At 42.1% G+C, this 27,810-nt stretch overlaps 2 protein-coding genes and 1 long non-coding RNA gene across 4 annotated transcripts in view; 1 reads left to right on the top strand and 2 right to left on the bottom strand.

Moving 5' to 3' along the window:
• The first annotated feature begins 88 nt into the window (after positions 1–88).
• Positions 89–10,834, top strand: LOC310831765 (nicotinamide riboside kinase 2-like). The gene is made up of 8 exons (XM_083712952.1): positions 89–470; positions 3,524–3,614; positions 5,924–5,969; positions 6,127–6,307; positions 8,363–8,434; positions 8,635–8,741; positions 10,239–10,321; positions 10,626–10,834. The coding sequence occupies exons 1-8, from the start codon at positions 445–447 to the stop codon at positions 10,629–10,631; spliced, it is 612 nt and encodes a 203-aa protein (XP_083569078.1). The 5' UTR covers positions 89–444; the 3' UTR covers positions 10,632–10,834.
• On the bottom strand, positions 1,828–3,517 carry LOC310831839. Its single transcript, XR_014558013.1, has 2 exons — positions 2,125–3,517; positions 1,828–1,954 (listed from the first exon to the last, which is right to left on the bottom strand). It is a non-coding gene; the product is annotated as an uncharacterized lncRNA (long non-coding RNA).
• A 1,278-nt stretch (positions 10,835–12,112) lies between the features above and the next one.
• SQOR (sulfide quinone oxidoreductase) overlaps positions 12,113–27,810 on the bottom strand; it is a 35,040-nt gene continuing 19,342 nt past the window's right edge. For both annotated transcript variants that reach the window (XM_083712794.1, XM_083712795.1), the window contains exons 5-10: positions 27,162–27,356; positions 25,429–25,638; positions 23,526–23,709; positions 21,578–21,645; positions 14,562–14,740; positions 12,113–12,365 (exon numbers count right to left, since the gene is read on the bottom strand). In XM_083712794.1, the coding sequence (XP_083568920.1) occupies positions 12,308–12,365; positions 14,562–14,740; positions 21,578–21,645; positions 23,526–23,709; positions 25,429–25,638; positions 27,162–27,356 (894 nt within the window). In that variant the 3' untranslated portion in view covers positions 12,113–12,307. The remainder of the gene's footprint in view (positions 12,366–14,561; positions 14,741–21,577; positions 21,646–23,525; positions 23,710–25,428; positions 25,639–27,161; positions 27,357–27,810) is intronic.

Here is a 27,810-nt window from a genome sequence, read left to right as displayed (position 1 = left end):
TTGCACGAGGGGGGCGTGTCCAGCGTTGCCAGGGGGCGGGGACCGAGGGCCAGCCAATGGGAATCGAACCCGCCTTCGTTTCTGCCCCCGGGTTGGACAGCGCGGACATTCCGCCGGCGCTCCGGGCCCGTTGGTTGGCTGCGGCGCCCCTTCCCGCCCAATGAGCGCTCGCGTCGCCCCGGCGGAGAGGCGAGAGGCGCGCGCAGCCGTTAGCTGGCTCTTCTTTTCGGCGAGCGCTTCGCCGCGGCGCGGACGGCTCTCGCTCTTGCCGCCGTTTCCCGGAGATAATGGCGCCCCTCGGGAGCTGACGCTCGTGGTCCCTCTCTTCCCCCTTCTCTGTCCTCCTCGTCCTCCTCCTCCTCTAGCTTCGGAAGGGACCGACTGTGAGGGAAGCCGACGCCGCCGACGCCTCCGGGCCTCGCGCGCAGCAGCAGCATCACCAGCATGAAAGTCATCGTCGGCATTGGCGGGTGAGGAGAATTTTGGCGCGTGGGGCGCGGGCGCGAGCGAGGAAGGCGCGCGCGGGAGCCGAGCGGGCGGGGGGGTGCGCGGGGGCGCATGGCTCTGGACCGACATATATTCGCCATGCTGCTGCTACAGCTGCTGCTCATTTTATTTTATATTCACTTGGTCTTATTTTTATTATAATTATTACTTTATTATAATCATTACTATCAAGCGGGGACGGGGGCTCATTGCTTTGGACCGACATATATTCGCCATGCTGCTGCTGTATTTTATTTTCACTTGCTTTTATTTTTGATTTTATTATAATTATTACTATTACTGTCAAGCGGGGACGGGGGCTCATGGCTTTGGACCGACATATATTCGCCAGGCTGCTGCTATTTCTATTTTTATTTTTATTTTTTTATTTTATTTTTATTTTATTATAATTACTACTTTGTTATAATTATTACTGTATTTATCAAGAGGGGACAGGGGCGCATGGCTTTGGATCGAAATATATTCGTCATGCTGCTATTATTAATTATCTCCGCTATTTAGATGCCTTGTTTCTCCCAGAGCGGTTCAGTTTTGAACGTTTGTTTCCAGGGGATTGGGGAGAGAAAGAAGAGGGGGCTGAATTTTTATTTTTTAACTTACTTATGGCTTGCTCTCGTTTGTATTATGATTGACTCCAACAAATAAATTTCGTTTAACTGGCTGATTTAAAAACAAGCAGCAGCAATGGGTTGCATAAAATAATATAAAATGTTGTAATTGTGAAACACTCCTTTTGAAAACTAAGGCGGTCTTTAAAACAGATTTTTGGGGAGGGGCTTGCAATGCCATCAGGTTGGCAGAAAAGGCACGCCAAGGGCAAAAGGGGAAGGTGGTGAGATGGGAGGGAAAGACCCAGAACAAAGTGGCGAATTGCACAGGCGCTTATTTGGAGGATCCAGGCTAGGCTTCCCTCCCTGTTGTTTCTTTATTATATTATTTTTATTTGAGTAGAGGTTGGCTTAGAGGGCACCTTCCCCCTCCAGGCCTCCACCTTTGCAGGGCAAGTGGAGCTGAGCAGTGTTTCCTGTAGGGAAAGTGATGGGTGGTAGCGAGAGAGGAGCTGAGTCTGCTGCAGTTGCTGCTGCTTGTGTTGGATGAACGGGGCCAGGATGGTTTTCACCCTCCTCTGGGGATGGCCTTCAGCCCTGCTGCCCATGTGCAAGATCTGGCAGCCGTTGCAGCAGGAGGCTTGCTTCCACATGCTTAGTTTCCATTCTGTGCCACGGCAGCTGTTGAGGTTATGCTGTAGGATGTTAAAAGTGTGAGGCGGGGCTGGTTGCTGGCTTCATGGAACTGTTTTATTTTCTCTCTTTTTAAAAAAATATATAATTTTATACTTTTTTATTCTGACAAATTAATAATCATAAATAAATGAATAAGAATAAAATGTGACCTCACCACTGAGACCATTCCATTTTAACTATGCAACCTCCGCAAATTTCAACACCTCTTGCGATGGCTTGACCCTTTTCCGTTTTAACAGTACAAGTTCTACAAACACCCTCCATATCTCCTCAGAATAATTTCAGCACCTCTTGTGATGGCTTGACCCCTTTCCGTTTCAACAGTACAAGTTCTACAAACACCCTCCATATCTCCTCAGAATAATTACAACACCTCTTGCGATGGCTTGACCCCTTTCCAATTTAACAGTACAAATTCTACAAACACCCTCCATATCTTCTCAGAATAATTTCTCCTGCATATTCCCCATCTTACCTTAATGGCACATGTTAATTTATCATTAATAGCTATATCCCACACTTCTTTGTATCATTCTTCCTTTTTATATTCTGGTTGCCCCTTCCCCTTCCTCGCTATAATAATTCATGCAGCTGTCAATAAATTTGTGAGCAAGTCCTTCCTAGACTGCGAACCTTCCACCCCATCTTAAATTGATAATAATGCTACCTCTGGGCTTTCAGTCAGCTTTAACCCAGTGATTTCTGTTATTTGATTTTTATGGAGATCTTACATTGTATGGTATTGATTGTTTAATAAATGTGTGCGTTAAAACTAGTTGGGTGGTCAGAAGCTAGATTCTGTGTCTGGTTGGGGAGGCTGCTTAAGAACCCACGATGATGATGACGACGGCACAGCTTTTTAAAAATTATATTTTTATCTTGCCCTTTCTTTCTACAAGGAAAGGGCTTAAGACAGCTTCACAGAAGATTAAGGTAACAGTGGCTCCTATGCCTGCTCCCCCCAGGAACAGAAGCAGCATAGCACTGAATACCAGTTTTGGGAGAACAACAGTTGGAGAGGACTATTGTCCTTATGCCCTGCTTGTGAGCTACCCATAGGTTGGCCACTGTAGGAGACTGGATGCTGGCCTAGATGGGACTGTGATTTGCGCCATCAGAACTCTTGAGTACCGAATGGTGCATGTGGTTCTCCCCATGCACAAACGTGGTTCTACTTTGCATTGACAACTCTGAGTTAGGTTGAAAGGGTGTGATAGTTATCCTATGCACTTTACGGCTGGTTGGGCTGCCCTAAAACCTTTAACTAGTACTTTACTTTTGGCTTGTCTATGAATAAAAGCAGTGATAAAACAAGGACAATGCATCTGACTAAGCACATTGTGTGTCTCCAAAGCTACAATAAATGGTGCCTTGCTGTTTAGCTGCAGTAAGCTGACATGGCTACGCCTTTGAGTCTTAAGTTTTTGTTCTTACTGAGGATGTTTTAAAATGGTAGACACACTGTGTGTGTGTGTGTGTGTGTGTGTGTGTGTGTGTGAGAGAGAGAGGGGGGGGAGGGAAGGGAAGCTTATGGGCGGTAGTCAGAACAGAGTTTGCAGCCACTATAAGCAGAATCAGGAAGTACAGCTGTCTTTTCTAGCAGCTAGTTTCATATTTCCCCTTCTTTATCTCTTTGGTTCACTCATCTCCTAGTAACGTTTTCCCACACAGAGATGTTTCTTGCTTCCCACAGATGTGTTTGGAGTCTGCATGTTTTCTAATTTAATTCACACCTTTCATCTTCCATTCTTCCTCCCACATTCTTATTTCAGGATCACCAATGGTGGGAAGACCACCCTGACCAACAAACTTATGCAGGCACTCCCTAATTGCAGTGTTGTGCACCAAGACGACTTCTTTAAGGTGAGGCAGAATTCAGTTTGTATACCCTTTTACGATCCCCACTTTCCTTGCATCACCCCCTACCACATTCTGTTTTGAATACAAGAAATCCTGCAACCTGCATCTGTTGTAAGTAGACTACTTATTACAGACTTGCTGTCTGTAAGGGGTACTTCACTTGACCCTTTCTATATAAGGTGGCTTTGGGAAATGGGTTGAATTCTTAAGATGAGGGTTGTACTGTGTGGCAGTGCTAGGGCCATCAGCACCCAGTGTTCTGAATGCCGAGTCCAAAATACATCCTATTTCTGTCTGAGATGTCTGTGGAAGGAGCGATGGCTGGAATCTCCCATACATTCCCACAACAGTAATAGAATGCTGCAGAGTTTCTGCTGCAGCAAGTAAACCACAAAGGATGTTTTAGTATCTAATATCCATAATTGTGTATTTCTGTCAATACAGTGGAACCTCGGGTTGCGAACATGATCCATGTGGGAGGCACGTTCGCAACCCACAGCGCCGCATCTGCACATGTGCGGGTTGTGGTTCTGTGCGAAAGCCGGAAGTAACCCGTTCCTGTACTTTGGGTTTGACACGGTGCGCAACCCGAAATCACGTAACCTGTAACCCGAGGTACCACTGTATCTACATGAGAAATAATTGAGAAATTTCTGTTGTGCCGTTACCTGTGCACAAACACAACTGAACTTCCACATAACAAGGGCAGAACTGCTGTTGTGACCTAGGGCAGCCATCTGACTACCTCTGTGTGTGCTGAATAATGGCCACTGTATGCCGAAGTTAATACTAGTTGATCATATGTTGTCCAGTAAGCTGTTAAAACCAGCATTATTTATTTAAAGTACTTTTCACGCTACTTCTTAGTCAAGAAGGCTCCCAAAGTGGCTTAACGAGATCAAGTAGTAAGACGGTCCCTGCCCCCCAGCTTACAATCTTAAAATAGGTGACTCACAAAGAAAAAAGAATGATGTAAAAAGCAATCATAGGCACCAGTTATTAACCTTGTGACTCATTTGTGTAAGTAATGCCTATAGAAGTTGCTCATTTCTTATAAAAGTGGTATTTTCCCCTTTTGTCCCACAGCCATAGTAATGTTTTGAAGGGCAGGGAAGGGATGTCATCTTGCAAGTGCTAGAATACAAATGGTCCTGCTAAAATGGATTTTTGTACTGGCCACACCTTGGTGAGGCAGATTTCTAGCTGTTATAACTGAGGAGAGTTTTGCAGATGTGTTAGAAAATAACCTGCTATTTGCAGAGGTTAGTGAGTGGGGCTTCAGTGATGAGCATAGCTTGTTTTGCTCACAACTAACATGATAAAATATGCAGAAACATGTTGGTTTGCTGGTGTTACCTTACCTAATTGCAAATGTTGGCTGCTTTTAGCACGGAATTTTCACCTTGGTGCTGAATTCTTAACTTTACAATAAGACTCTAGATAGCATCAGCAGCAGATCCATACATTTAAAATGGGGGACAAAGTATTCACTTCTAACAGCTGAATGGGATAGTGAGTGAGGGCCCTGTGTCCATTGTTTGCTTCCCCATAGCCTTTCTTAGTCTTACAGCTTAGCTCATGTCTAGTATTGGAACTTAGCTGAGAAGCACACACCTGGAGGGAGAGATGGATGGCTGGGCACACCACCTCTTTTTGCTGTCAAAATTAGATACTCTAAATATTAAGAGAAAATTGGTTTCAAATATGCAGATCTCCTGTGGTTGTATCTAATTACCTCTACTTTAAACAGATGTGATAGGGGACATATTTAGCCCACCTAGTCCTTTCCCCCCACACTGTGCAAATTGCTCCCCTTCTTTCTCTTTCCCCCACCTCTGGCATTGACCACTCAGTTGGTAACTTTTGATCCTAGGAGTATAGAATTTGTTTTCTCCAACTTGCTAACCTAATGGGGTTTCATACTGTTCCTACCTGAAGTTTTAAGTCTTCTTTGTCCTCTTGGCCTTGTTTTTGTTTTGCCATATCAATTTACTTGGGGAGGAGGGTTGATGCCTGTGAGTTGTTCTGCCGTCAGTGGATAAGACCTCTGGTGTGGCCTCTGGATGACATTTCTGTTTTTGAAAGTAGGTTAGGTGTGCTTGTGGTGGTGATTAGATAAAGGGTGAAGTGTCTTGTTTCTGCCTTTTAGATCTGCACTACTTAAATTTATTGAAGGTGCAGATTTAATACATTTTTAAGGGCAGTGAATTACCAGAAATCTGTTTCAACGGGCTCTTTTACCCATCATGCTCCTCTTAAAATGGATGTTGAATTTGTCAGCAGTTCTGTAGACAGTTCTTATTCTGTTTCAGCCCCAGGATGAGATAAAGGTTGAAGATGGATTTAAACAGTATGATGGTAAGTTCTGTTTATATCCATGCAATTACTAAAAATAAAAATTCTAGTCCTAGAACTGCACAATAGGGCATGAGTTGGTAGAGTCCCTTGGAATTCATAACTTTGATAACATGTGTTTTTCTTGAATCTAATGAATTTACTGCTTTTTTTGTCTTAGTTATTAGTGCTTTGGACATGGATGCCATGATGAGTACCATCAACGCTTGGAAGAAAAACCCAATTAAGTTTGAACGATCTCATGGCATCAACACACTAGATACTAGAGCAATAGAGGATTCAGAGGAGAATGATACCATCCATATTCTTATCGTGGAAGGATTCTTGCTTTATACTTACAGGTAACTGAAACACACGGTTAATGAGCTCTAACTAGGTGATTACTTTATAGAGTCATGACATTTAAATGATCCCTTCTGTTTGTAAGTAAAACTTAATATTCCTAAAGCTGTTCCAGCCGTCTGTATCTAATCACATAACTGCTAGCAGCTGCTTGGCAGGTTTTTGATAATGAAATGAGTGTTGTGTGATTATTTTTGATTGTATGAGCACATAACAGCAGACTGTGATAACATAACCATTACTTGTTCTGGTGCGTGATAGATAATTGCTGTTCTGATGGGCAGTTCTTTCAAAATGTGATTTTTGGTGGGGCTGACCAGGGCAGAATAGCAGAAATGAAGGACTAGGCTGGCATATTTTCAATGAGGAAACTCAAATCTTAGCAAGCATTTTTAAAATTTATATTCCTGGTTGCAGCTTGAATATGAGCCAGCCCTATAGTAAGGGACTTAGACTTCCAAACAGCTTTGGATCATCTCCCTCACCAAAATCTCCTGAGTGAACTTAATGATCATGGGGTAGAATTACCAGTTCTTTTATGGGTCATCTGAGTTCAAGAGCAGAAAACAGCAAGAACAGAGTTACGTTGTGCTGTCTGCCAAGGATACGTATTGGGACTAGTACTATTTAATCTATTCTTAACTATCCGGGTGAGCTGTGAGATAGTTAAAATTGTGAATGTGACACCAAAATGTCTGAGACTGTGAAAATCCAAGCTGATTACAGAGAACGCTAAAGCAGGTCTCTTCAACCTTTTTTAGACCCACGCCCACTTTTAGCCCAAACATGCATTTGGTGCCCCATTTCTTAATTATTTTAATCATATATTGTACAGTTGTACCTTGGATCCCGAACACCTTGCGAGTCAAACATTTTGGCTCCCAAACACCGCCAGCCTGGAAGTGAGTGTTCCAGTTTGTGAACGTTCTATGGAATCTGAACGTTTGATGCAGCTTCTGATTGGCTGCAGGAGCTTCCTGCGGCCAATTGGAAGCTGCGCCTTGGTTTCCGAATGTTTTGGAAGTCAAACGGACCCACCAATTGAAGTCCAGTTCTCTCAAGGACTTGTCCAAGTTGAGTGAACAGGCAACAAAATGGCAAATGGGTTTCAGTGGTAATAAATGTAAAATGATGCACATTGTGGCAATAATATTCACATGCATGCTGCAAGGATATGAACTAGCACCGACTCTTCAGGAAGGATCTTTTGTTATATTGTGTAGTAATATCAAATCATCAAGCCTTTTTGTGGCAGCCTTGAAAATAAAGGTCCATGCTAGGAATTGAAAGTAAAATGACACATTGTTGCCCTGATGGAAATTTAATGTGACCACATTCAGAGTACAGGTAATTCGCAACTTACAAGTGTTTAACTTGTGAGCATTCAGATTTATGTGCTTGGCAGTTCAAAAAATAATTAGTAGAGGAGGCAGGTATATGGGGAAAAGCCTGGCAATCCTACCTGCCGTTGATCCTAGTGAGTTTTGACTATATGCACTGTTGGGTTTAGGTGCTATCCTCTGAACATAACCCCCCCAGGGTACATTGAGAGTCACTGTATTGTGTATACCTCTGGTTGCTCAGTCTTTATTAAAGTATGGTAGAGCTGTAAAGGTGTAAAAAAAAGGAAATATAAAATATCAAAGGGTTGAAAGGCAGAGCATGTGGGCTTTTCAGTTTATAACAACCAGTGCAGGAGAGGGCATGACATATTATTCATGGTTATGGATTTCACATAATGAATTTGATGAGCAGACCGTTCGGGACAGAAAAGAAAATATTCTTTCACAGGAGCTTAATTCACTGCTGCAGAACATGGTTGCAGCTGAAATGGCTTTAATAGGGGATTAGACAATTCATGGGGAATACGCCTGTCAATAGTTCTTGGCTATGAGCCGCGTAACAGGCAATGTCCTGGTTGCTGGATGTAAGTATTGTGTTGATGCCCATTGTTGGATAAAGGACGCTAGACCATTTGGTCTATTCATGAGGGGTTTTCCTTTGTTTTATTGTATTAAAAAAAACACCCTGGTCACCTTTTCTTTTCTTTTTAGGCCCTTGATTGATGTATTTGACTACCGGTATTTTCTTTCTATTCCCTATGAAGAATGCAAGAGGAGGAGAAGGTAAGCCAAACACACACACACACACACACACACACACACACACACCCTACAAAAAGCAAGTTCTTTTATAATCTGAAAAGGTGACCAAATAAGTAAATGGGGTTTGCATGAGCAAAGGACTTTCTTAATTTGCTCGATAGTAAACACATTCAAGCTGAAACTTACGGTGTGTTTTTTCTCCCTCCTCCCCAAATATTTAGTTCAAGGAATTACACTGTACCTGATCCACCGGGTTTGTTTGACGGTCATGTCTGGCCCATGTATGTCAAGCATAAGATGCTAATGGAAGACCTTAATGTTGATGTGGGTAAGTTTAAATTGGGACATGGGGTCAGTTTTAAAGAAGATTGTATTCTGTGAGGTAGGTAAGTTTATTTTAAGATTTTATAAGGCAATGTTCCCACAGTGATTTTACCGGTGTGAAATATTAGTGTTATTGAAATGATCGATTTGCTTAAGCTGCAACTGTTGCTCATTAAATAACTGTTCATAATGAATTGACTTTCAGTATATGACTGTTTGAGTAGGGCAGTGTTGAATTGATAACACCTGTGTATCTGCCCATCCTTCACTTCAAAGTAGTCCTTTTCTAGCAGCCCAGATTGTCTCCTTTACACAGCTTCAAACTGCTGGGGCTGCAAAGGATGCTTCCATGCCATATGGAGTCTACACTTTCTTCCCCAAGATTCAGAACAAGTTGTCAAATTAAAAATGGGTGGGATATAGTAAAGCTCACAAATCTGTCTTTGAGCTAGGACACCTTTGGCCCTCCAGATGTTGCTAAACTACAACTCCCATCTCTCTTGATGGGGCTGAAGAGAGCTATAGTTCAGCAATATCTGGAGGGCTAAAAGGGTAGGTGGTTTGGATGGGCTTGCTTAGTTGTATGGGGACCATTTTACTCATTGCAGGCACATAACTTTACAGTAATCTGTAATCAGTATCCTAGCTCAGAGGTTTTCAGCCTTTTGGGGTCCACGGCTCCCTTGACCCAACTACATTCTTTCTGTTGCACCCCTGTGGGGCTCAGGAGCCCAGTTATGTCACCCCTTGCCTGCAGAGCTGGCAGCCCCTCACCCTTCCTTTGTGGAGGGTTCCCTCAGCCTCCTCTCTTCTCCCCTCTCATTGGGAGTCCTCTGGGGAGCTGCTGCCCCTGGTCTCTGAGCTGCCCACCTTGCCCGAAAGACAGGTGCCTCATACTGCCCCAAAGACAGGTGCCTGGGAAGCAACCCTTGGCCATCCCCAGAGGCACCATTTGCTTGGGGGGGCTCAACAAACAGCTGTGCAGGCCTTTGGGAGGCAGAGATGTGTTGAGGGCATCAGAGGAAGGAAGGAAAGAGAGGCAGAGGCCAGGGTTGCCCATGGCAACCCAACCACCATTCAAGGCACCACAGAGTGCCACGGCACACTGGTTGAAAACCACTGTCCTAGCTTGTTAAGAAACTGTACTTTGAACTCTCCTTTATTTCCTGTTTGCTGAATTGCCATGGTTTGTTGCTAGGATCAGAAACATTGTAACAGCAAACCAGTATTTTGTTACATCTGAATCAGGCCTGTAAATGGTCTGAAAACTTTGAATAATCCAGTATATATTCATGAAAATGAAACTGCATTCTTCAGGAAGATCTTTGTGAATCTTAAAACATCTTTCCTCCTCCCCATAACTCTTGTTGGCCAGATTTAAAAATGCATTACATATGCAGATCTGTGCGCCTGGCATACACAGAAATAGCAATACTTAAAATAACTGGCTTATTTCAGCTTGCTTGCTTGCTTTTTCAAATGGTGGTGTTTTATATTTCAGTTCAGTTGGATGGAAGAAAATCAAGAGAGGAGCTCTTTAATGAAGTCTATGAACACATTCAGAACAGCTTAGAAGAACTGCTGGTAGGAATTGTTCTTAAATAGGGGGGCAAAATGAGTTGCAGATTGTTCCATGTAAGATGATTAACACTCATTACAGTTCCAAAAAAGTACATCTGTGTGCATGTGCATCAGTGCTCTGTATTTTAATTTGGGCTACCTGCTAGGGTTGCTAACAGGTACTTGATGGTGAGAAATCTCTCAAATATTGATTTTTTTCAGATGATTGCAATTATATAAAGGCTACATCCCATGTCATATAGCTGTTAAGAGCATATAATTATCTCTTTTGGAAAATGTGTTTATGTAATTTTTTTATTTTTTACAGAGATAGACAAGTGGTTGGAGGATTCTTGTGAAGTAGAAGACACTTGTTCAGTAACTTATTTTTTTCTCTCCTACATATGCCTGGCTTGGCAGTAAAGTTCCAACTTCTATGAAGATTTTTTCCCCCTTTGCTGTTAATAAATACATTTTTCTTGCTGACATAAGTCTCTAAAATGTGGCCTTGATTAAAAAGCATTTACCACCTTCAAAGCTTTTGAGATTTATTTTGTGATTTTGTATTAATGCTAATCTGTATTTGCATAGGAATCCTAGAGGTTGTATTGTGCAAATTATATTGTCAATAGTACAGGATGCTTCCTAATACCTGGTCAGACTGCCTTGTCTATTATTATTTATAACCCACCTTTTTCTCAGTGTGGCTTACAGCTAAAAATAAGAACCACTAAAATAGTAAGCAATAATTAAAGAACAATTAAATACTTAATATAATTAAAACTATAATCTGTTAAAACCATGCAAATAATTACAATAGAAACAGCACAGCACCAGCCCTTTCATTAAATGCAGTCAGTTCCCAAAAGCCTGTTGGAACACAAAAGTCTTCATGCCAGCAGGACAACAAAGGGAGCCAGTCTAGTTTCTCTAGGGAGGGAGTTCCAAAATCTGGGAATGAACTCTCCTGAAGAGTTCAAAACCCAGGCAGGTTCACATGAGGGAATACAGTCGTTCAGATAGTTTGGATCTAAGCCATATAGGGTTTAATAAGGTTAACCAGCACTTTGAATTGCACCTGGAAAGACAGGTAGCTAGTGGAGCAATTGTGGAATGCCCTCTCATCAGATTTCAAACAACTACCGTATTTTTCACTCTATAGGATGCACTTTCCCCCCTCCAAAAATTATGGGGAAATGTGTATGCATCCTGTGGAGTGAATGCAGGCTCCTTGGATTCAGCGATAGCAACGCAAAGCCTCCAAAGCGCAGAGGGAGCGTTTCCTCCACGCTCCGGAGGCTTCGCGTTGCTTTCGCTGGAGAGAGAGGGGGGCTTCAGGGATAGCTGCCTGAGGCCTTCGGAGCGCAGCGCGAGTTCCCGCTGGACTCCGCAGGCTTCAGGTTCCTTTCGGTGAAGCCAGGAGAGCAAGACTCTATGTAAGGAGACACTTGCTGATAAGGAGTTGGTACAATTGTAACGATGACATGACATTTTATAGAACGCTTTCTGAATTTTCCCTGTAGCCCTTCTGACGGATTTGTAAGCTAGTCCATTACAGTATCTCTGTATTACAAACTTGTAACACTTCTTGAACTGGGATCATTCAAGGTCAACGGTTAGCTACTACACCAGCTGTTAAAGCTGGGAAGAGAACACATATATAAACTAACACAACTCAGTATATTATCTCATGGGTAGACTCAAAATAGAAAGTCAACAGCTAAAAATGCAGCTGTTGCTACACTATGCTGGATGGTGCATTTACTAGCTGGATAAGGTTTTCTTTAAAATGTAGATTCAGGACCTACAAAGACATTGAAAAGTACCAAGTTTATTTGCTTTGAAAAATAATACATAAAATCCAAGTATTTATGAGTCTGAAGCTCTAGTCTCTGCTCAGAAACTTTTATTGATATAAAGCACAGGACATCTGTTTCTATATCTTGCTGTATACCTTTTAAAGCTGCGGTCGTACTTTTGTGGTTCGTAGCAGGTACAGAGGACTGGCGGCTACTTCAACCCTAGGTGTAGCAGGTTTCGTATCGGAGCTGGACCTCCCCAGTATCCCCTGGAAGAATTTTTTTCAAGGGTTAGAACTGGGATAAAGACCACTTCAAGCTTCATCATCCTATTCACCAAAAAAAGCTTTTGTATTCAATGTTGGTGCTTTACAATCAAGATTCCCTTCTCATTTACATAAGTTATGTAACTGGCATGACAGAATATAAATGGAAATGGTTGCTATTTGCTGCAGTGATGACTTGTTCATATAGCTCGTGTTTAATCTGAGTGGTAAAATTTGGAAACCAAGGGAAAAAATTGTGTTTTTTTTAAAAAAAGGGGGGACACTTAATACCTGTGTTCGTTTTTAAATACACATTACCTATCAAAAACACTTTAGGACAATGACATGAAATACAGTCATACCTTGGATCCCAAATGCCTTGGTAATCAGACGTTTTGCCTCCCAAACGCTGCAAACCCGGAAGTGAGAGTTCCAGTTTGCAAACGTTCTTTGGAACCCGAACATCTGACGCGGCTTCTGGTTGGCTGCAGGAGCTGCCTGCAGCCAATCAGAAGCCGCGCTTTGGTTTCCGAAGGTTTTGGAAGTTGAACAGACTTCCAGAACGGATTCCGTTTGACTTCCAAGGTATGACTACGTATAACTTGGTTTACTGTAGATAGTTATCCTGTCCGGTATATTAATAATAATAATAACAACAATTATTATTTATACCCCACCCATCTCGCTGGGCTTCCCCAGCCACTCTGGGTGGCTTCCAACAAAATATTAAAATACAGTAATGCATCAAACATTAAAAGCTTCCCTAAACTATTAAAAGTACAGTGTACCCCAATAATAATTGCAAGTCAAATTTAGTTACAAATGGAGCTACAAGCTGCTGAACTGTAACAGAGCAATCCAAACCCCTGAATCACAGTGCGGAAGGAGTTTTGGATAGAGTGCAGCTGTCTCTGCTCAGTTCTGCCTGGTTCTGTCAACAGTTGAGCTCCACTGTCGGGGAGTGCCCTTGGGTGTACCCACCCAAACAGGCAGGCAGAAGCCCCTGAAATTGGGGTGTTCTGGGGCTGGCATGAGAGTTCCTGTCCTTTGACAGCAATGGGCCTGATCTGGGCATATTTGCTGAACCAGCCTGAGAGATGGCTCAGTAAAGGGCCATTCTTCCCTGCTCCCCTGCCTTGACAGCCTCCAACTTGGATCTCTTTCAAAGAGGATAAAACAAATTGATGGAGGATCTGAAAACTTAACTGCTGGAAATGGCAGCTTATCCTAGGAAGTGGTTCTGCTTGTGGGCTTGCCATGGGCGGCAAGTTGTCCAGATTTTGGACAAGATGAGGGCACTGGTGTGATCCAGCAGACTCTTATGACCCTAAATTGGGGCGATGGTTGTGTCAAGCCTCACTATGGCCAACCCAGGCATTAGGACTGCAGTTAAAGCTATCCCTCTGAAAAATGAACTTGGCAAGTCAAATTTCCCTCTCTGCAGCTACGTAAGTCGAAAGCTGCGTCAAACCATTTTGAACGGCAGATTGCTAAACTTTTTAAAATTTAAAGTGCTTGTTTGGTGTAAAGTAAAGGTAAAGGGATCCCTGACCATTAGGTCCAGTCGTGGCCGACTCTGGGGTTGCGGCGCTCATCTCGCTTTATTGGCCGAGGGAGCCGGCGTACAGCTTCCGGGTCATGTGGCCAGCATGACTAAGCCGCTTCTGGCGAACCAGAGCAGCACACGGAAACGCCGTTTACCTTCCCGCCAGAGCGGTACCTATTTATCTACTTGCAATTTGACGTGCTTTTGAACGGCTAGGTTGGCAGGAGCAGGGAGCTCACCCCGTTGCGGGGATTCGAACCGCCGACCTTCTGATCGGCAAGTCCTAGGCTCTGTGGTTTAACCCACAGGGCCACCCACCTCCCTTTTGCTTGTTTTGTGTACTTCGGCATTAAACTGATAGGACTTATAGAACTTCCCTCTATAAAAGCATCTTTGAAACACATAACTGCATCTTTAATTCCTCCCCCAATATAAGATGTTAAATTTTCTCTATGGCGTTCCAAATGGCTTTTTTTTTTTTTTTTTACATTCACTGTTCAAACGAAAACCTACCTGTGCAGTTAAGAAATGTGCAGCTTGTTTGCGGCATTGCAGAAACCTGTGCCGCAAAAAGTGCCCTTGCATTTTGCGTCGGCCGGTTTTTCCAAAACCCGCTCAAGTTAGTTTGGCATATGTACACAAGGGATACTTACTTCAATAGCCCATGCCAGTAAAGGAATGGCATGAGATCAGCTTTCATGTGAAAACTTGTCAGCCGCTCCTTGCTCTGGTCAAAAGGAAATGTTTCTAAAGGCTGTGCGCTGTAATCAAATTCTGCCAGGATCGCGCGGTTGTAGTTGGTTACCAGGGGACAGGATGTGTATCCATCGTACTACAAAAGATTTTGTGGTGTACATTTTACATAATGGAACAAAAAAAAAAACTTCACCTGAATATTGCAAAACAATTTCTCAGGTCCCCCCCCCCCCCAGAAGGATCCCTCCAGTCTGTTTATGCTGAGGGCCAGATTTGATGAAGTGAAGGGCCGTGAGGGCCGACCTAAGTGTTTAACCTTTTTTTCAGGATTGAAGTTGTTGCGCTTTTTAAAGGATTTTACCCCAGGAAATAAACTGTTACAGGGGCCGGATTAAACCGGCCAACAGGCTGGATTAGGCTCCCAAAACGGACTTTGGACATGCCTGGCTTATGTAAAATACAGTCGTACCTTGGAAGTTGAATGGAATCCGTTCCAGAAGTCCGTTCGACTTCCGAAATGTTCGGAAACCAAACAAGGCGTTTTGAATTTGGGTGACAACCTTTCTGATCTTAAATAAGTCAAACAATACTGCCTCAAAATATGTTACAAAACTTGACTTCCGGAGGCGGCGCAAAATAGCAATGGCGGTCCTCTTTACCTGGTGAAGAGGGGCTCCGCGAAAAAGGGTCGTCCGCTACGGCAAAGCGGAGACCCGTCAAGAAAAACCGCAGGCAGAGCGAGCCTGTGGCCGTGGGACTCGGCGGGCGCCCAAAGCCCCCCCGGAAACGAAGAAGGGGCTCCGTAAGGGGCTCCGGAACGCGAAAGGGGGAGCGGCGCTGTGAGTTCATCGCTCTTTTCGTGGATGCAAAGCCGCGCTGCTGCTGCTGATGAGCGCCGACCTTTCTTCTTGAAAACATCAAAATTGGCTGTTACATACCCGTGAGTAAGGGGAGTTAAACATCGGAAAATTTGGGAATTTGGTTGAAATTCGGCTGAAAACGGGAGGCGAGTAACAGGAAGTCCGTCTCCCGACCCTGCTAACCAGATTAAAGCAATTGCGCAGAAGAGTGCTGAAGCGCTGAAAGGGGACTGTAAAAGTAAAACGAGGGTGTATTTGACAGACTTTGTAGTGAAAAGACAAGCAGGAAATTTCTGTAAAAGTTGTGGATTTTATTTTTGGGACCTTCTTCCTAATTTTGAGCTAAGTGGAGTTAAAAGAGACAACCCAGCGATCGGGCTGTCAGTGTGCAAAGGGGAGCTGTCAAACTGCTGATACTGTTATTGGAGCTTAACTGATACATAGACTGAGACATTAACGTTTAAACATTGTTGCTGGGACCTTTCTTGACACCTTGTGGCTTCTCTTTAAGACAAAGAAAGCCTGTGGAAACTTCCTTTTGTGCTCTGGAACTATCAAAGACTTAACATAGGGAATATAAGAACTTCAATGGCGGATAAGAGCTCTCTCCTTCCTTGAAACTTTGAAATACCCCCACCTAGAGGATTGTGGAGATATAGAGGCCTGGGAACTGTACTTTATTGTGACTCTCTGTGGTTAAATTGTTTACACTCTGGACTTTGTCTAACTTATGAAACAAAAGAAAATTTGACCTTGAACAGAGGCAGGTGTGGAATGAGTGGTACAGGGAGAACAAGAGCAGCTAAAGCTAAAGAGAAAGAAAAGAAACCAGGGCAACTTGTCCAAACAACCCTATCTCATCAACGAAGATCATCCGTTCCAACTGTGCTAACAGCACAGGAGGTGGAATTTGAAGAGCCTGCTGCAGAGCCTGCTGCAGAAGATATGGCAACTGGAGGATCTGAAATAGTCCTGAAGCAAATTTTGGAACAACTTGGAATTTTAAATCAAAAAGTGGACAATCAATCATCAAAAATTGACCAAGCTACATCCTCTATCACCAAATTATCTGAGCAAGTTTCCCATCATACCCAGGCAATTGAAAAATTACAAGGGGCAACTACTGAAAATTATAAGCTTGCGGTGGAAGCTTGTCAAAAAGCAGAACAGGCGAACAAAAAGGTTGATGAGATTAGGGGGGAAGTAAGGCCTCTGAAAAGACAGGTAGGGGAACAACAAGCCTACCTGTCATTGGTTGAATTGAAAAGTAACGAAAATAATCTCAGATTAAGGGCTATCCCAGAATTGGAGGAGGGAAACCTACAGGGATTTTTGACACTTTTGTTCTCCAAATTCTGGGGGATAGAGGAAGATAAGGATTTTAAAATTGTGACTGCCTTTAGACTGGGAAAATTGATAAAGAAGGACAAGTCCAGAGACTGTTTGGTTATTTTGAGATCGAGAGAGGAAAGAGACAAGATACTAGGCCTACATTTTAAAAAATCCTTGGAGATAGAAGGAAAAAAGGCTGAAATTTACAGAGACATACCTAAACACCTTTTGGACCTTAGGACTACTTATATAGATTTGACCAAACTGTTGAGATATAACACAATCCCTTATAGGTGGGAGTTTCCGCAAGGACTATCATTTACTTACAAAGGAAGGAAAGTAAGAATTAAAACACCGGAGGACCAACAGAAGTTCCTACACGACCACGAGGAGGACCTCCAGAAAGGAGCTGCAGCTTCTTGGCCTCCACCACCACCGGGACCATCTCCAAAGCCTACACCGTCTGGATCTGGACCAACACTACCACCTCCGGGATCGGGGGGAAGCCTAGACACCCCATTGTAGACCCACCAATTAGACCAGGATGTCGCTGCAGCTTCTTAGTTGGAATATAAATGGCGGAAATTCTCCGGAAAAAAGAAGAAAAGTATTTCATATATTGAAAAAAGAACATTTGGACATTATTTGCCTGCAAGAAACGCATGTGACAAGGCTCCACAGAAAAGTGTTAATTAACAAAAGACTAGGCCAAGAATTTATATCTTCGGATAAAGTGAAGAAAAGAGGTGTGGTGATATATGCAAAGGAGAGCCTGTCACCGAAATTCTTATTTAAAGATGAACACGGCAGAATTTTGGCGATTGAAATTCAGACACAAGGAGAAAAATTTCTGATATTAGGAGTATACGCCCCAAATGAAGGAAAATCGGAATTTTTCAGGAAGCTGCATGAGATTATGCTGGACTACTTAGACTATAACAACATCATCATGATGGGTGACATGAATGGGGTTGTGTCTGTAAATATGGATAAGTCGCAAAGCGCTAACATAACGAAAGATGGCAGACTACCTAAAACTTTTTTTGAAATGACTGACAATGTGGATTTGATTGACATATGGAGGGTTAAGAACCCCCTAGGAAAAGAAGGGACTTTCTTTTCTGAAGCTCATCTGACATGGACACGAATCGACCAAATATGGATAACTAGAGGACTGGCACCCAAGACTAGAAAGGTGGAAATCTGTCCAAAAACCTGCTCCGACCATAATGCTTTGAAAATGGAATTGAGACTAAATACAACCGGATCCTTCAGATGGAAAATGAATGACACCTTATTAAGGGACGAGAAAATTGTTAAGAAGGCCCAAAAAACTTTGAAGGACTATTTTGAAATAAATTTAAATACTACTGTGGAAAAAAAAATAATCTGGGACGCAAGTAAAGCAGTCATGAGAGGGTTTCTAATACAACAAAATACGATCAAGAAAAAATTCTGGAATGAAAAGAAGGAGAAGATATTGGAAAAGATAAGAGATGGAGAGAAAAAATTAAGATCTAGGCCAAAGTCGAAGGAGGTGCTGAGAGAAGTGAAATTCTTCCAAGCACAATATTTGAAATTGATAAATCAAGAGGTGGAATGGAAAATTAAACAAATGAAACAAAGATCTTTTGAATCAGCAAATAAGTGTGGGAAACTGCTAGCATGGCAGTTGAAAAAGAGACAAAAACTTAATACTGTTACAAATCTAGAAATTGATGGAAGAATGGTTCAGAAACCCGAGGAAATTAGAAGGTGCTTCCAGAGATATTTCAAAGAACTTTATTCACAAGGGCCACAGAAAGATTCGGAGGTGGACCAATTTCTTAAAACCAATGGATTACAGAAAATACCTCAGGAAATGAGAACAACCCTGAATAGTAATATTACACAGCAAGAAATTGAAAGTGCCATTCAGAACCTACAATTAGGCAAATCTCCAGGCCCCGACGGACTTACCTCCAAATACTATAAGGTTTTGAAAGACTATTTGATACAGCCTTTGTTGGAGGTTTGTAACCAGATCATGGAGGGGAGGAAGGCACCGGAAACGTGGAAAGAAGCCTTCATCACATTGATACCCAAACTAGAAACTGAAAAGACCCAGCTGAAGAACTACCGCCCCATCTCACTCCTAAATGTGGATTACAAAATTTTTGCAGACATTTTGGCAAGTAGGTTTAAAAAAGTGCTTAATGAAGTGATCCATAAAGACCAGGCTGGCTTTCTCCCTGGTAGGCATTTGTTTGGCAACACAAGAAACATCATCGACATTTTGGAACTTCTACAAACAAAACTAAACACTAGAGCGGTGTTAATTTTTATTGATGCGGAGAAAGCCTTTGACAATATTTCCTGGATGTTTATGAAGAAAAACTTGGAAGGGATGGGAGTGGGGCGGGGGTTTGAAAATGGAATAGAAGCAATATATTCAGAACAAAAAGCGAAATTGATAGTAAACAATGTGGTGACAGAGGAGTTTAAAATTGAAAAAGGGACACGGCAGGGGTGCCCCCTATCCCCCCTATTATTTATTTCAGTCCTGGAGGTGCTATTGAACATGATTAGAAAGGACCGGTTGGTACAGGGAATTGAGGTCGGAGTGAAACAATATAAATTGAAAGCATTTGCAGATGACCTGGTATTAACACTGCAGGAGCCTGTCTCTAGTACTAAAAGAGTGTTAGAATTAATTTCGGACTTTGGTCGGGTGGCGGGATTTAAGCTGAACAAGCAAAAAACTAAGGTTATAGTAAAAAATTTGACAAATACAGAAACAGATGAGTTTGTGAAAGAAACAGAATTAAATGTGGTTAAAAAAGTAAAATACCTAGGGGTGTATCTGACCTCCAAAAATTTGAATTTGTTCAAGGACAACTATGAGAAATGTTGGTTAGAAATCAAAAGAGATTTGGAAACATGGTCAAGATTGAAACTTTCCTTGTTGGGCCGAATAGCAGCTATAAAGATGAATGTATTGCCAAAAATGCTATTTTTGTTTCAGACCCTACAGGTCGTGGACAAGGTGGAATGCTTTGGAAAGTGGCAGAGGGATATTTCTAAGTTTGTTTGGCAGGGCAAAAAGCCCCGAATAAAGTTTAAGATACTAACTGATGCGAAAGAAAGAGGGGGATTTGCCCTGCCAGACTTGAGGTTATATTATGAAGCTGCAGCCTTCTGCTGGTTGAAAGATTGGATTTTACTGGAAAACACTGATGTCCTAGATCTGGAAGGGTTTGACAATGCTTTCGGGTGGCACGCATATTTGTGGTATGACAAGGTTAAAGTGCACAAATTGTTTAAAAACCACATTGTCAGGAGAGCAATTTTAATGGTCTGGACAAAATATAAAGACTTATTGGAGAGTAAGACTCCGAGGTGGCTCTCACTGGTGGCGGCCAAGGCACGTAAGAGACCTAATATGGAAGCCAATTGGCCTAAATATGGGGAAATTATTGAAAAGATTGGAGACAATTGGAGGTTGCAAAGCTTGGAAAAATTAAAAAACAAGGTGCGAGATTGGCTGCACTATGCACAAATTCAAGAGGTCTTTAAAGTAGATAAGAAGGTTGGATTCCAGGTGGAAAAATCGAAACTAGAGACAGAATTGTTAGAACCAAAAAGTAAACTACTTTCGAGAATGTATAACCTGCTGCTTAGATGGAATACTCAGGATGAGACAGTCAAATCCGCCATGATAAAGTGGGCGCAGGATTTGGGGCATAACATTATGTTTGAAGACTGGGAAAGGTTATGGAACACCGGAATGAAATTTACGGCATGTAGTGCCTTGAAGGAAAACATTATGAAAATGATATACCGGTGGTACATGACCCCAGTCAAGCTTGCTAAGATATATCACCTGTCTGATAATAAATGCTGGAAATGTAAAGAGGCGGAAGGGACATTCTTTCACCTCTGGTGGACCTGCCCGAAAGTGAAGGCCTTCTGGGAAATGATTCATAATGAACTAAAAAAGGTACTGAGATTTACCTTACCTAAGAAACCAGAGGCCTTCCTTCTGGGCATGGTGGACCGGAGAGTGTTTAAGAAGAACAGAACTTTTTTTATGTATGCCACTACAGCAGCAAGGATTCTGATTGCAAAATACTGGAAGACACAAGATTTACCCACACTGGAGGAATGGCACACGCAGTTGATGGACTATATGGAACTGGCCGAAATGACTGGCAGAATCCGAGACTTGGGAGAAGAAACATTCGAGGAAGATTGGAGAAAATTTAAAGACTATTTGGAAAAACATTATAAGTTGTATGAATGTTAAAAAATGCACCTTTTAGGAAATCCTAGCTTCAGTAATGTTAAATTTAAGAAATGGAAATTAAGGTACAAGGAGTCAGAGGGCCGACCTAAGTTTTTAACCTTTTTTTCAGGATTGAAGTTGTTGCGCTTTTTAAAGGATTTTACCCCAGGAAATAAACTGTTACAGGGGCCGGATTAAACCGGCCAACAGGCTGGATTAGGCTCCCAAAACGGACTTTGGACATGCCTGGCTTATGTAAAATACAGTCGTACCTTGGAAGTTGAATGGAATCCGTTCCAGAAGTCCGTTCGACTTCCGAAATGTTCGGAAACCAAACAAGGCGTTTTGAATTTGGGTGACAACCTTTCTGATCTTAAATAAGTCAAACAATACTGCCTCAAAATATGTTACAAAACTTAAGTCATTGCCCATGGGATCTTTATTAAAAATATAATTCTTGATTCGAAGTGATAATACTACCCATTTAATGACCAATTAGTTGAATTAACTAACTTACCTTTTTAGCTGGAGGCTTGCCCTTCATTACGCAAGAAATGGTTTTATCAAGCACACCAGACTGGCCAGCTACAGAAGAAATAATGGTTTGTTTACATTAGTGCCGCAACATTTTTCTTCCTGAAATAGGAACACTAGAGTCTAAAAATAAAATTCTATTTTTAAGTGCTACCCCTTGAAACATTTCTCTGTGTATTCCTTTTATTGTTTTTATTTATTGTTATTTAAGCTACTCATAGACCACTTAATTGCCAAAGTTTCTAATTGGTGCTGTGTTGCAATTTCTTTTTCTGTTTCTAAACAGACCAATACAGCTTCCTCTGTTAGAATATCCACTAATTTGTACCATAATTTAGTCAGTGATAAAATAGATGGACCCTGGTCTAGCTAAAAGTGGTTGTAAATAAGTCCTATTAATTCGTTCTAAGGCATGACTAACTAAAGACCAATGCTTGCTTATAATAGGGCAGATTAGAGAGAGCAGTTGTGTAGCTCAGGAGCAGAGCAGAGAAGACCTGAAGAAGAAATAATAATAATAGTAATAATAATAATATTTTTTTATTTATACCCCGCCCAGGGCAGCTAACAACAAATTTAAAACACTTTTAAAACACTTAATTATAAAAGCAGCATAAAATACAGTGTAAAAACATGAATAACAATAAAAATAAAAAATCAATTAGATAATCCCCAGGGCTAGCTGGCTGAATTGGTCTGAGATCTAATCCCTGGTATCTCCAGTTTAACAAAACTGGAGCTTCAGATACAAAGACTGGAAAGGCTGATATCTGAGGCCGTGAAAAAATTGGGCTGGAGTAGAACAAGTATGGAATACCTCAGGCTCAGGGACTAAATCTATTCTAACTCAGCTACATTAGTCAAAAAACAGTATTTTGAATGCGTTATGAACATGCAACACCAGATGGTGCCAGAGAGCAAAAGAATTTCTGTGTGATTTTTCTATAGCGTTTTCCCCCTTTTGTTATAATGATTTAATTTTAATAGCGTTTTCCCCCTGTATGTAGATGCACGCTTGGTCAGTCAAATAAACTTTTTTAAAAAATATCCTATTTCTGATCTTTCTCACATCAGATCCATAAAAGGTTTCTTTCAGTATAGGAAGCTTAAGCCTCAGTGTTTAAGGCCAGATTTGCAGCATGCATTTATTATTATTTATTTCAGGTATTTGTATACTGCTTTTCGTCAGATATCAAAAGGGTTTGCAAAGAGAGCGAAAAGGGCTACATCAAATAATTAAATGTAGTATTTATGTTAACACAGAATTTTTTAAAAAAGGTAAAGGACCCCTGAGCCAGTATGCTGTAGTGGTTAAGAGCAGTAGACTCGTAATCTGGTGAACCAGGTTCGCGTCTCTGCTCCTCCACATGCAGCTGCTGGGTGACCTTGGGCTAGTCACACTTCTTTGAAGTCCCTCAGCCCCACTCACCTCACAGAGTGTTTGTTGTGAGGAAGGAAGGAAAAGGAGAATGTTAGCCGCTTTGAGACTCCTTCAGGTAGTGATAAAACGAGATATCAAATCCAAACTCTACTTCTTCTTCTGACAGTTAAGTCCACTCGCGAACGACTCTATGGCTGTGGCGCTCATCTCGCTTTACTGGCTGAGGGATCTGCCGTTTATCCGCAGACAGCTTCCAGGTCATATGGCCAGCATGACTAAGCCGCTTCTGGCGAACCAGGGCAGCGCACAGAAACTCCGTTTACCTTCCCGCCAGAGCAGTACCTATTTATCTACTTGCACTGGCATGCTTTCAAATTGCTAGGCTGGCAGGAGCTGGGACCGAGCAACGGGAGCTCACCCTGTCGTGGGGATTCGAACTGCCGACCTTCTGATCGGCAAGTCCTAGGCTCAGTGGTTTAGACCACAGCGCCACCCGCGTCCCTAACATTGAATTAACATTGAATCACTTAACGGCAAAAGCCACTCTTACCTACAGCTGCAGCCGTCTTTGAAGTGGGGAGGTTAGTGCAGTCTCCGATCCCAAACACATTTGGGTATTTCTTGTGTTGCAATGTCTCCTTGTCTACATCGACCCAGCCCCCAGCATCTGAAACCGGACTGTTCAGAAGTACGTCTTGGGGTCCCATGGGGGGTGTGACATGAAGCATTTCGTACTGCACCCAGAGAAAGAGAAAAGAGTTCAAGCAGTGCCGGATTTAAGTATAAGCTAAACAAGCTATAGCTCAGGGCCCCACTCTCTTGGGGTCCCCCAAAAAATTTAAAGGAAAAAAACCACCGGATGTACATTTCCAAAATATAATATAAGATAAAAAACAAATAAAATAAAACCTTCATACAGCAACAGTGTTTTGTGTTATGTAGGCTCCTAGAATGTAAGTTACGGGACCTGCCTGCTAGTCTGCTCCCCAAAATATCACTGGTTTGCTCATTTCTGGTTGCATGACAACATGTGCAAATGGCTTGAGATACCGATTAGGTCCATAATCACCTTTTGCATATATTCAGCACAAAAAACTGACAATTTGTTGTTTGTCAAAGGACAGCTGGACATATAAAGGACCCCATTACCTTCAGTAGCTTAGGGCCTCATCAAACCTAAATGTGGCCCTGAGTTCAAGCACAACTGTATATTATACAGCACAAGATATTATGGGCTGTCCAGTGAATCCACTGGATGACATCGCAGAAGAACGTTGCCTCAGGAGAGTGAGGAAAATTATCAGGGATGATTCACACCCTGGCCGGCACTTTCTTGATCTTCTGCCCTTAGGCAAAAGATATAGAAGCAGGATTAGTCGCACCAACAGGGTAAAGAACAGCTTCTATCCGTGGGCTGTTAGGCTGCTGAATAAAAAGATAATAACAGGGCAACTGACTTTAGGGTTTGGTGGGTGTGCGTCAGTGAATGAGGGGAATTAAGAGAGCTGAGTTGGGGGTGCTAGTGTAATCTCACTGTATACAAGTTGTACAAGTGACAATAAAGTATCTCAATTTCAATATCTGATACTATAGATTAGCATGAGAGAGAGAGAGAGAGAGAGAGAGAGAGAGAGAGAGAGAGAGAAGTTTCCCTTACTAAGATGTATTTATGCGACTACAGCTGCAAGGATGTTGCTTGCCCAGAAAAAGAGAAATAAGAAAAGAGAATAAGATGCTGACAAAAGCGGACTGGCCGATTAAATTATTGGAATAGATTGACTTTGAAAATCAGAAATCAGGCGGATCAAAACTTCAACAGAGAATGGGACAAATATAGATCATATTTAAAAGAACACTGGACACACTTGAACTCTTTTTCAGGCTTTGAATAACTCTTGCAATGTTATAAAGACTTTGGATATTTTGGAGAACCGTAATTTGAAGGAAATATTAATATGCGGTGGATTAAGATACATAAAGGACCTGTGGAGGGGAGAAATCTCAGGATTCGGAGGAATCTTGTTTTAGTTTAAGATGGTTTTTTAAAAAAAGATTAATTGTGTGATTTATTTTGTCATATCAATAAAAATTACTTCAAAAAAGAAAAAGAAAAAAGGAATTCCCAGAGATGATTGTCGTGTTTTTAATATTCTGTTGGGAGCCACCCAGAGTGGCTGGGGAATCCGACCAGATGGGTGGGGAATGAATAATATTTGTTGTTGTTGCAGTTATTATTATTATTAGTATTAAGATAATGTCCTTATAAAGTTTTCCCCCCACTTCTTCACTGTATCAACTATTTTCACCTTCTCACATCACATACTTCGATCAACATTTTGATTTACTATTTCCTGCCTTTTCTAACAAACAGGAAACCAATCCAGGTCACAAACAGGAAAATCACAATAGTCACAATAATTTGCTTTGGACTGAAAAAATCTCATTTTGCTGACCTGATAGACCTCCGTCTCCCCACTTTTGTCCAAGTTCTCAAAGATCGCTTCCTGTTTATCAGCTCGAACTTCAACGAGGTTGTATTTGTAGTTGACTGTAATGTCCCTCGATTTGATAATCTCTAGCAGAGCATCGGCATACTTCTGAACACCAAAAATCACTCCAAGGGCAGTATTGAAGATTATTTTGGCTTTCGGTCGTTTCCCAGTCTACCAAGAGGATAATTCAAAAGTAATGGTTCAAAACCATAGTTATGAGTGTCAAACCAGAAGCAGGAGACAGAATGCTATTTTTTACAACACCCACCAAAAAAATCCAACATAATTTAGTACAACTTTTTTTTGGGAAAGGGTAGAATTCACCATCACATTATTGCGCACACACCATCTATAAAGCAAAGTGCACGTCTTTCTTCAAAACAATTGCTTTAGTCCTTTGCAAATATATGCAGACACAGCTGGAAAAAATGTGATTAATGAATCAATGTAATTATTATAAGAATTCTAAGGTCTAAAATATAAAATAAATGTACAGGCAAACACATACATAAGTATATCAACCACCTGTCTGAAACAGTACAGGAAAACAATCCTGAAGCCATTTTGACTCTCCCAAATTGACCTCAAATATTTCTCTGCAAGGAGGAAGGAAATGGGAAAAAGCTTTCCAATGGTCTTTTGACTGTAGGAGCTTAACCCTCCCTTTTCAAATACAGTTTGGCAAGTATCTGTTAATAATAATAATAATAATAATAATAATAATAATAATAATAATAATAATTTATACCCCGCCCATCTGGCTGAGTTTCCTCAGCCACTCTGATAAGATAGCTGCTTATTTCCTTCACATCTGAAGGGAGGGCATTTCACAGGGTGGGTGCCACTACCGAGAAGGCCCTCTGTCTGGTTCCCTGTAACTTGGCTTCTCGCAATGAGGGAACCGCCAGAAGGCCCTGGGAGCTGGACCTCGGTGTCCAGGCTGAGCAATGGGGATGGAGACGCTCCTTCAGGTATACAGGACCGAGGCCATTTAAGGCTGTTAAGCTGAGCTCACTATCAATATGCGTAAGAGATTCAGGAACTAAGTATTTACCATCCCAAAGGAATGGCCAGGCAACCCAGATAATGCAACCAAGTAGGGCATTATCAGGTATCTTGGCAGACAGGAGAGAAGCAACACTCAAATTTCTGCCTCCCTCTGTGATGTATATATGATGTTTTGGGGGGTGGTCTAGGTATACAGGGTGGGCAATTTCAAAGGTCTATATAAGGGCTTGTGCCCCATTGTTCAGGGTCCTCCTCCATCCTGTGTGTGGTAAGTGGGGACCCTGTTGCAACAGTTCCTTGAATGAAGATCAGGCTTACTAGCTGCTTTGCTTCTCAATATACTCTGGTTGGCTTCTGTTATTTCCTCCTACCGATAGGGAACCCACTTAAGGACTCTATATGGGCTTTGGAATACCCCATAAGGGAAAGGAAGCCATTTTTTCTTATAACATAATCAAGGGACAGCCTCCCTGCCTCCATCTTTCTCAGGAGACGAGAGAGAAGTCCACCCTAATAGCTAAAAAGTTTTTGTGAACAGAGGCTGAGAGTCCCAGCAGTTTAAAAGAGCGTAATATCTGTGCAGATGAAGCTCTGGCCCTTTTGCATTGCAAAGATCTTGCCATCTGCTTAAGCCACAACGCAGATCTATCGAGTCTGCTCCGCTTCCAGTAGCAGACAGCGCATACCTTTCTCATGTACGCCTCTGACAAGTACATGATCTTTTGCGGCGCTCCGGCACATTTCACGGGTGTGTTTGGAAAAGTGAAGATGGCATTTCCTCCCTGGAAATCTTGCAGAGCCTTCCAAGTTTTCTCCACAGTGTGAACGGAATAATTGGAACCTATTTTAGGAGTGCTGAAAGCTTCGGGCAAGCCCTTGATCTACAACAAAACAAAATTAGCTGCGTAATATTTAATTGTGCCAGGTGCATGGGAAATGCAAATTGAGAGTGGCTTCTTTCCAGCTACGTTATTAAACCCGTTGAGTATGGGAGGAAAGTGCCAACCTCAGTAACATAGTAACGCAATTCCTATAGATTTTCTTGGGACCGAGATCATGATCAGAGCTATTACATCAGCATTTATCTTGATTCAGTACAGTGGTACCTTGGTTGGAGAACAGCTTGGTTTACGAACAACTTGGATTAAGATCGCTGCAAACCCGGAAGGAGGTGTTTTGGTTTGTGAACTTTGCCTTGGAATAAGAACACGTTTCACTTCCTGTTGAGTGTGTTCCATCTGTAAATTGAGCCCCCCGTTGCTATGAGAAAGTATGCCTTGGTTTAAGAACGCTTTGGTTTAAGAACGGACTTCCGGAGCAGATTAAGTTCGTAAA

This window comes from Podarcis gaigeae, assembly GCF_964106915.1.
Source record: "Podarcis gaigeae genome assembly, chromosome: 14".
NCBI classification, from domain to species: Eukaryota; Metazoa; Chordata; class Lepidosauria; order Squamata; family Lacertidae; genus Podarcis; species Podarcis gaigeae.
The sequence above is the reverse complement of the archived record's forward strand: the minus strand, read 5'-3'. Positions and strand labels throughout refer to the sequence as shown.

Bases quoted from the DNA above. Each gene is read 5' to 3' on its own strand.
- LOC310831765 (XM_083712952.1), top strand. From the start codon at position 445: ATGAAAGTCATCGTCGGCATTGGCGG. The intron at 3,615-5,923 runs GTGAGGCAGAAT...ATTCTGTTTCAG, and splicing joins ACCAAGACGACTTCTTTAAG to CCCCAGGATGAGATAAAGGT. The intron at 6,308-8,362 runs GTAACTGAAACA...TTTTCTTTTTAG, and splicing joins TTCTTGCTTTATACTTACAG to GCCCTTGATTGATGTATTTG.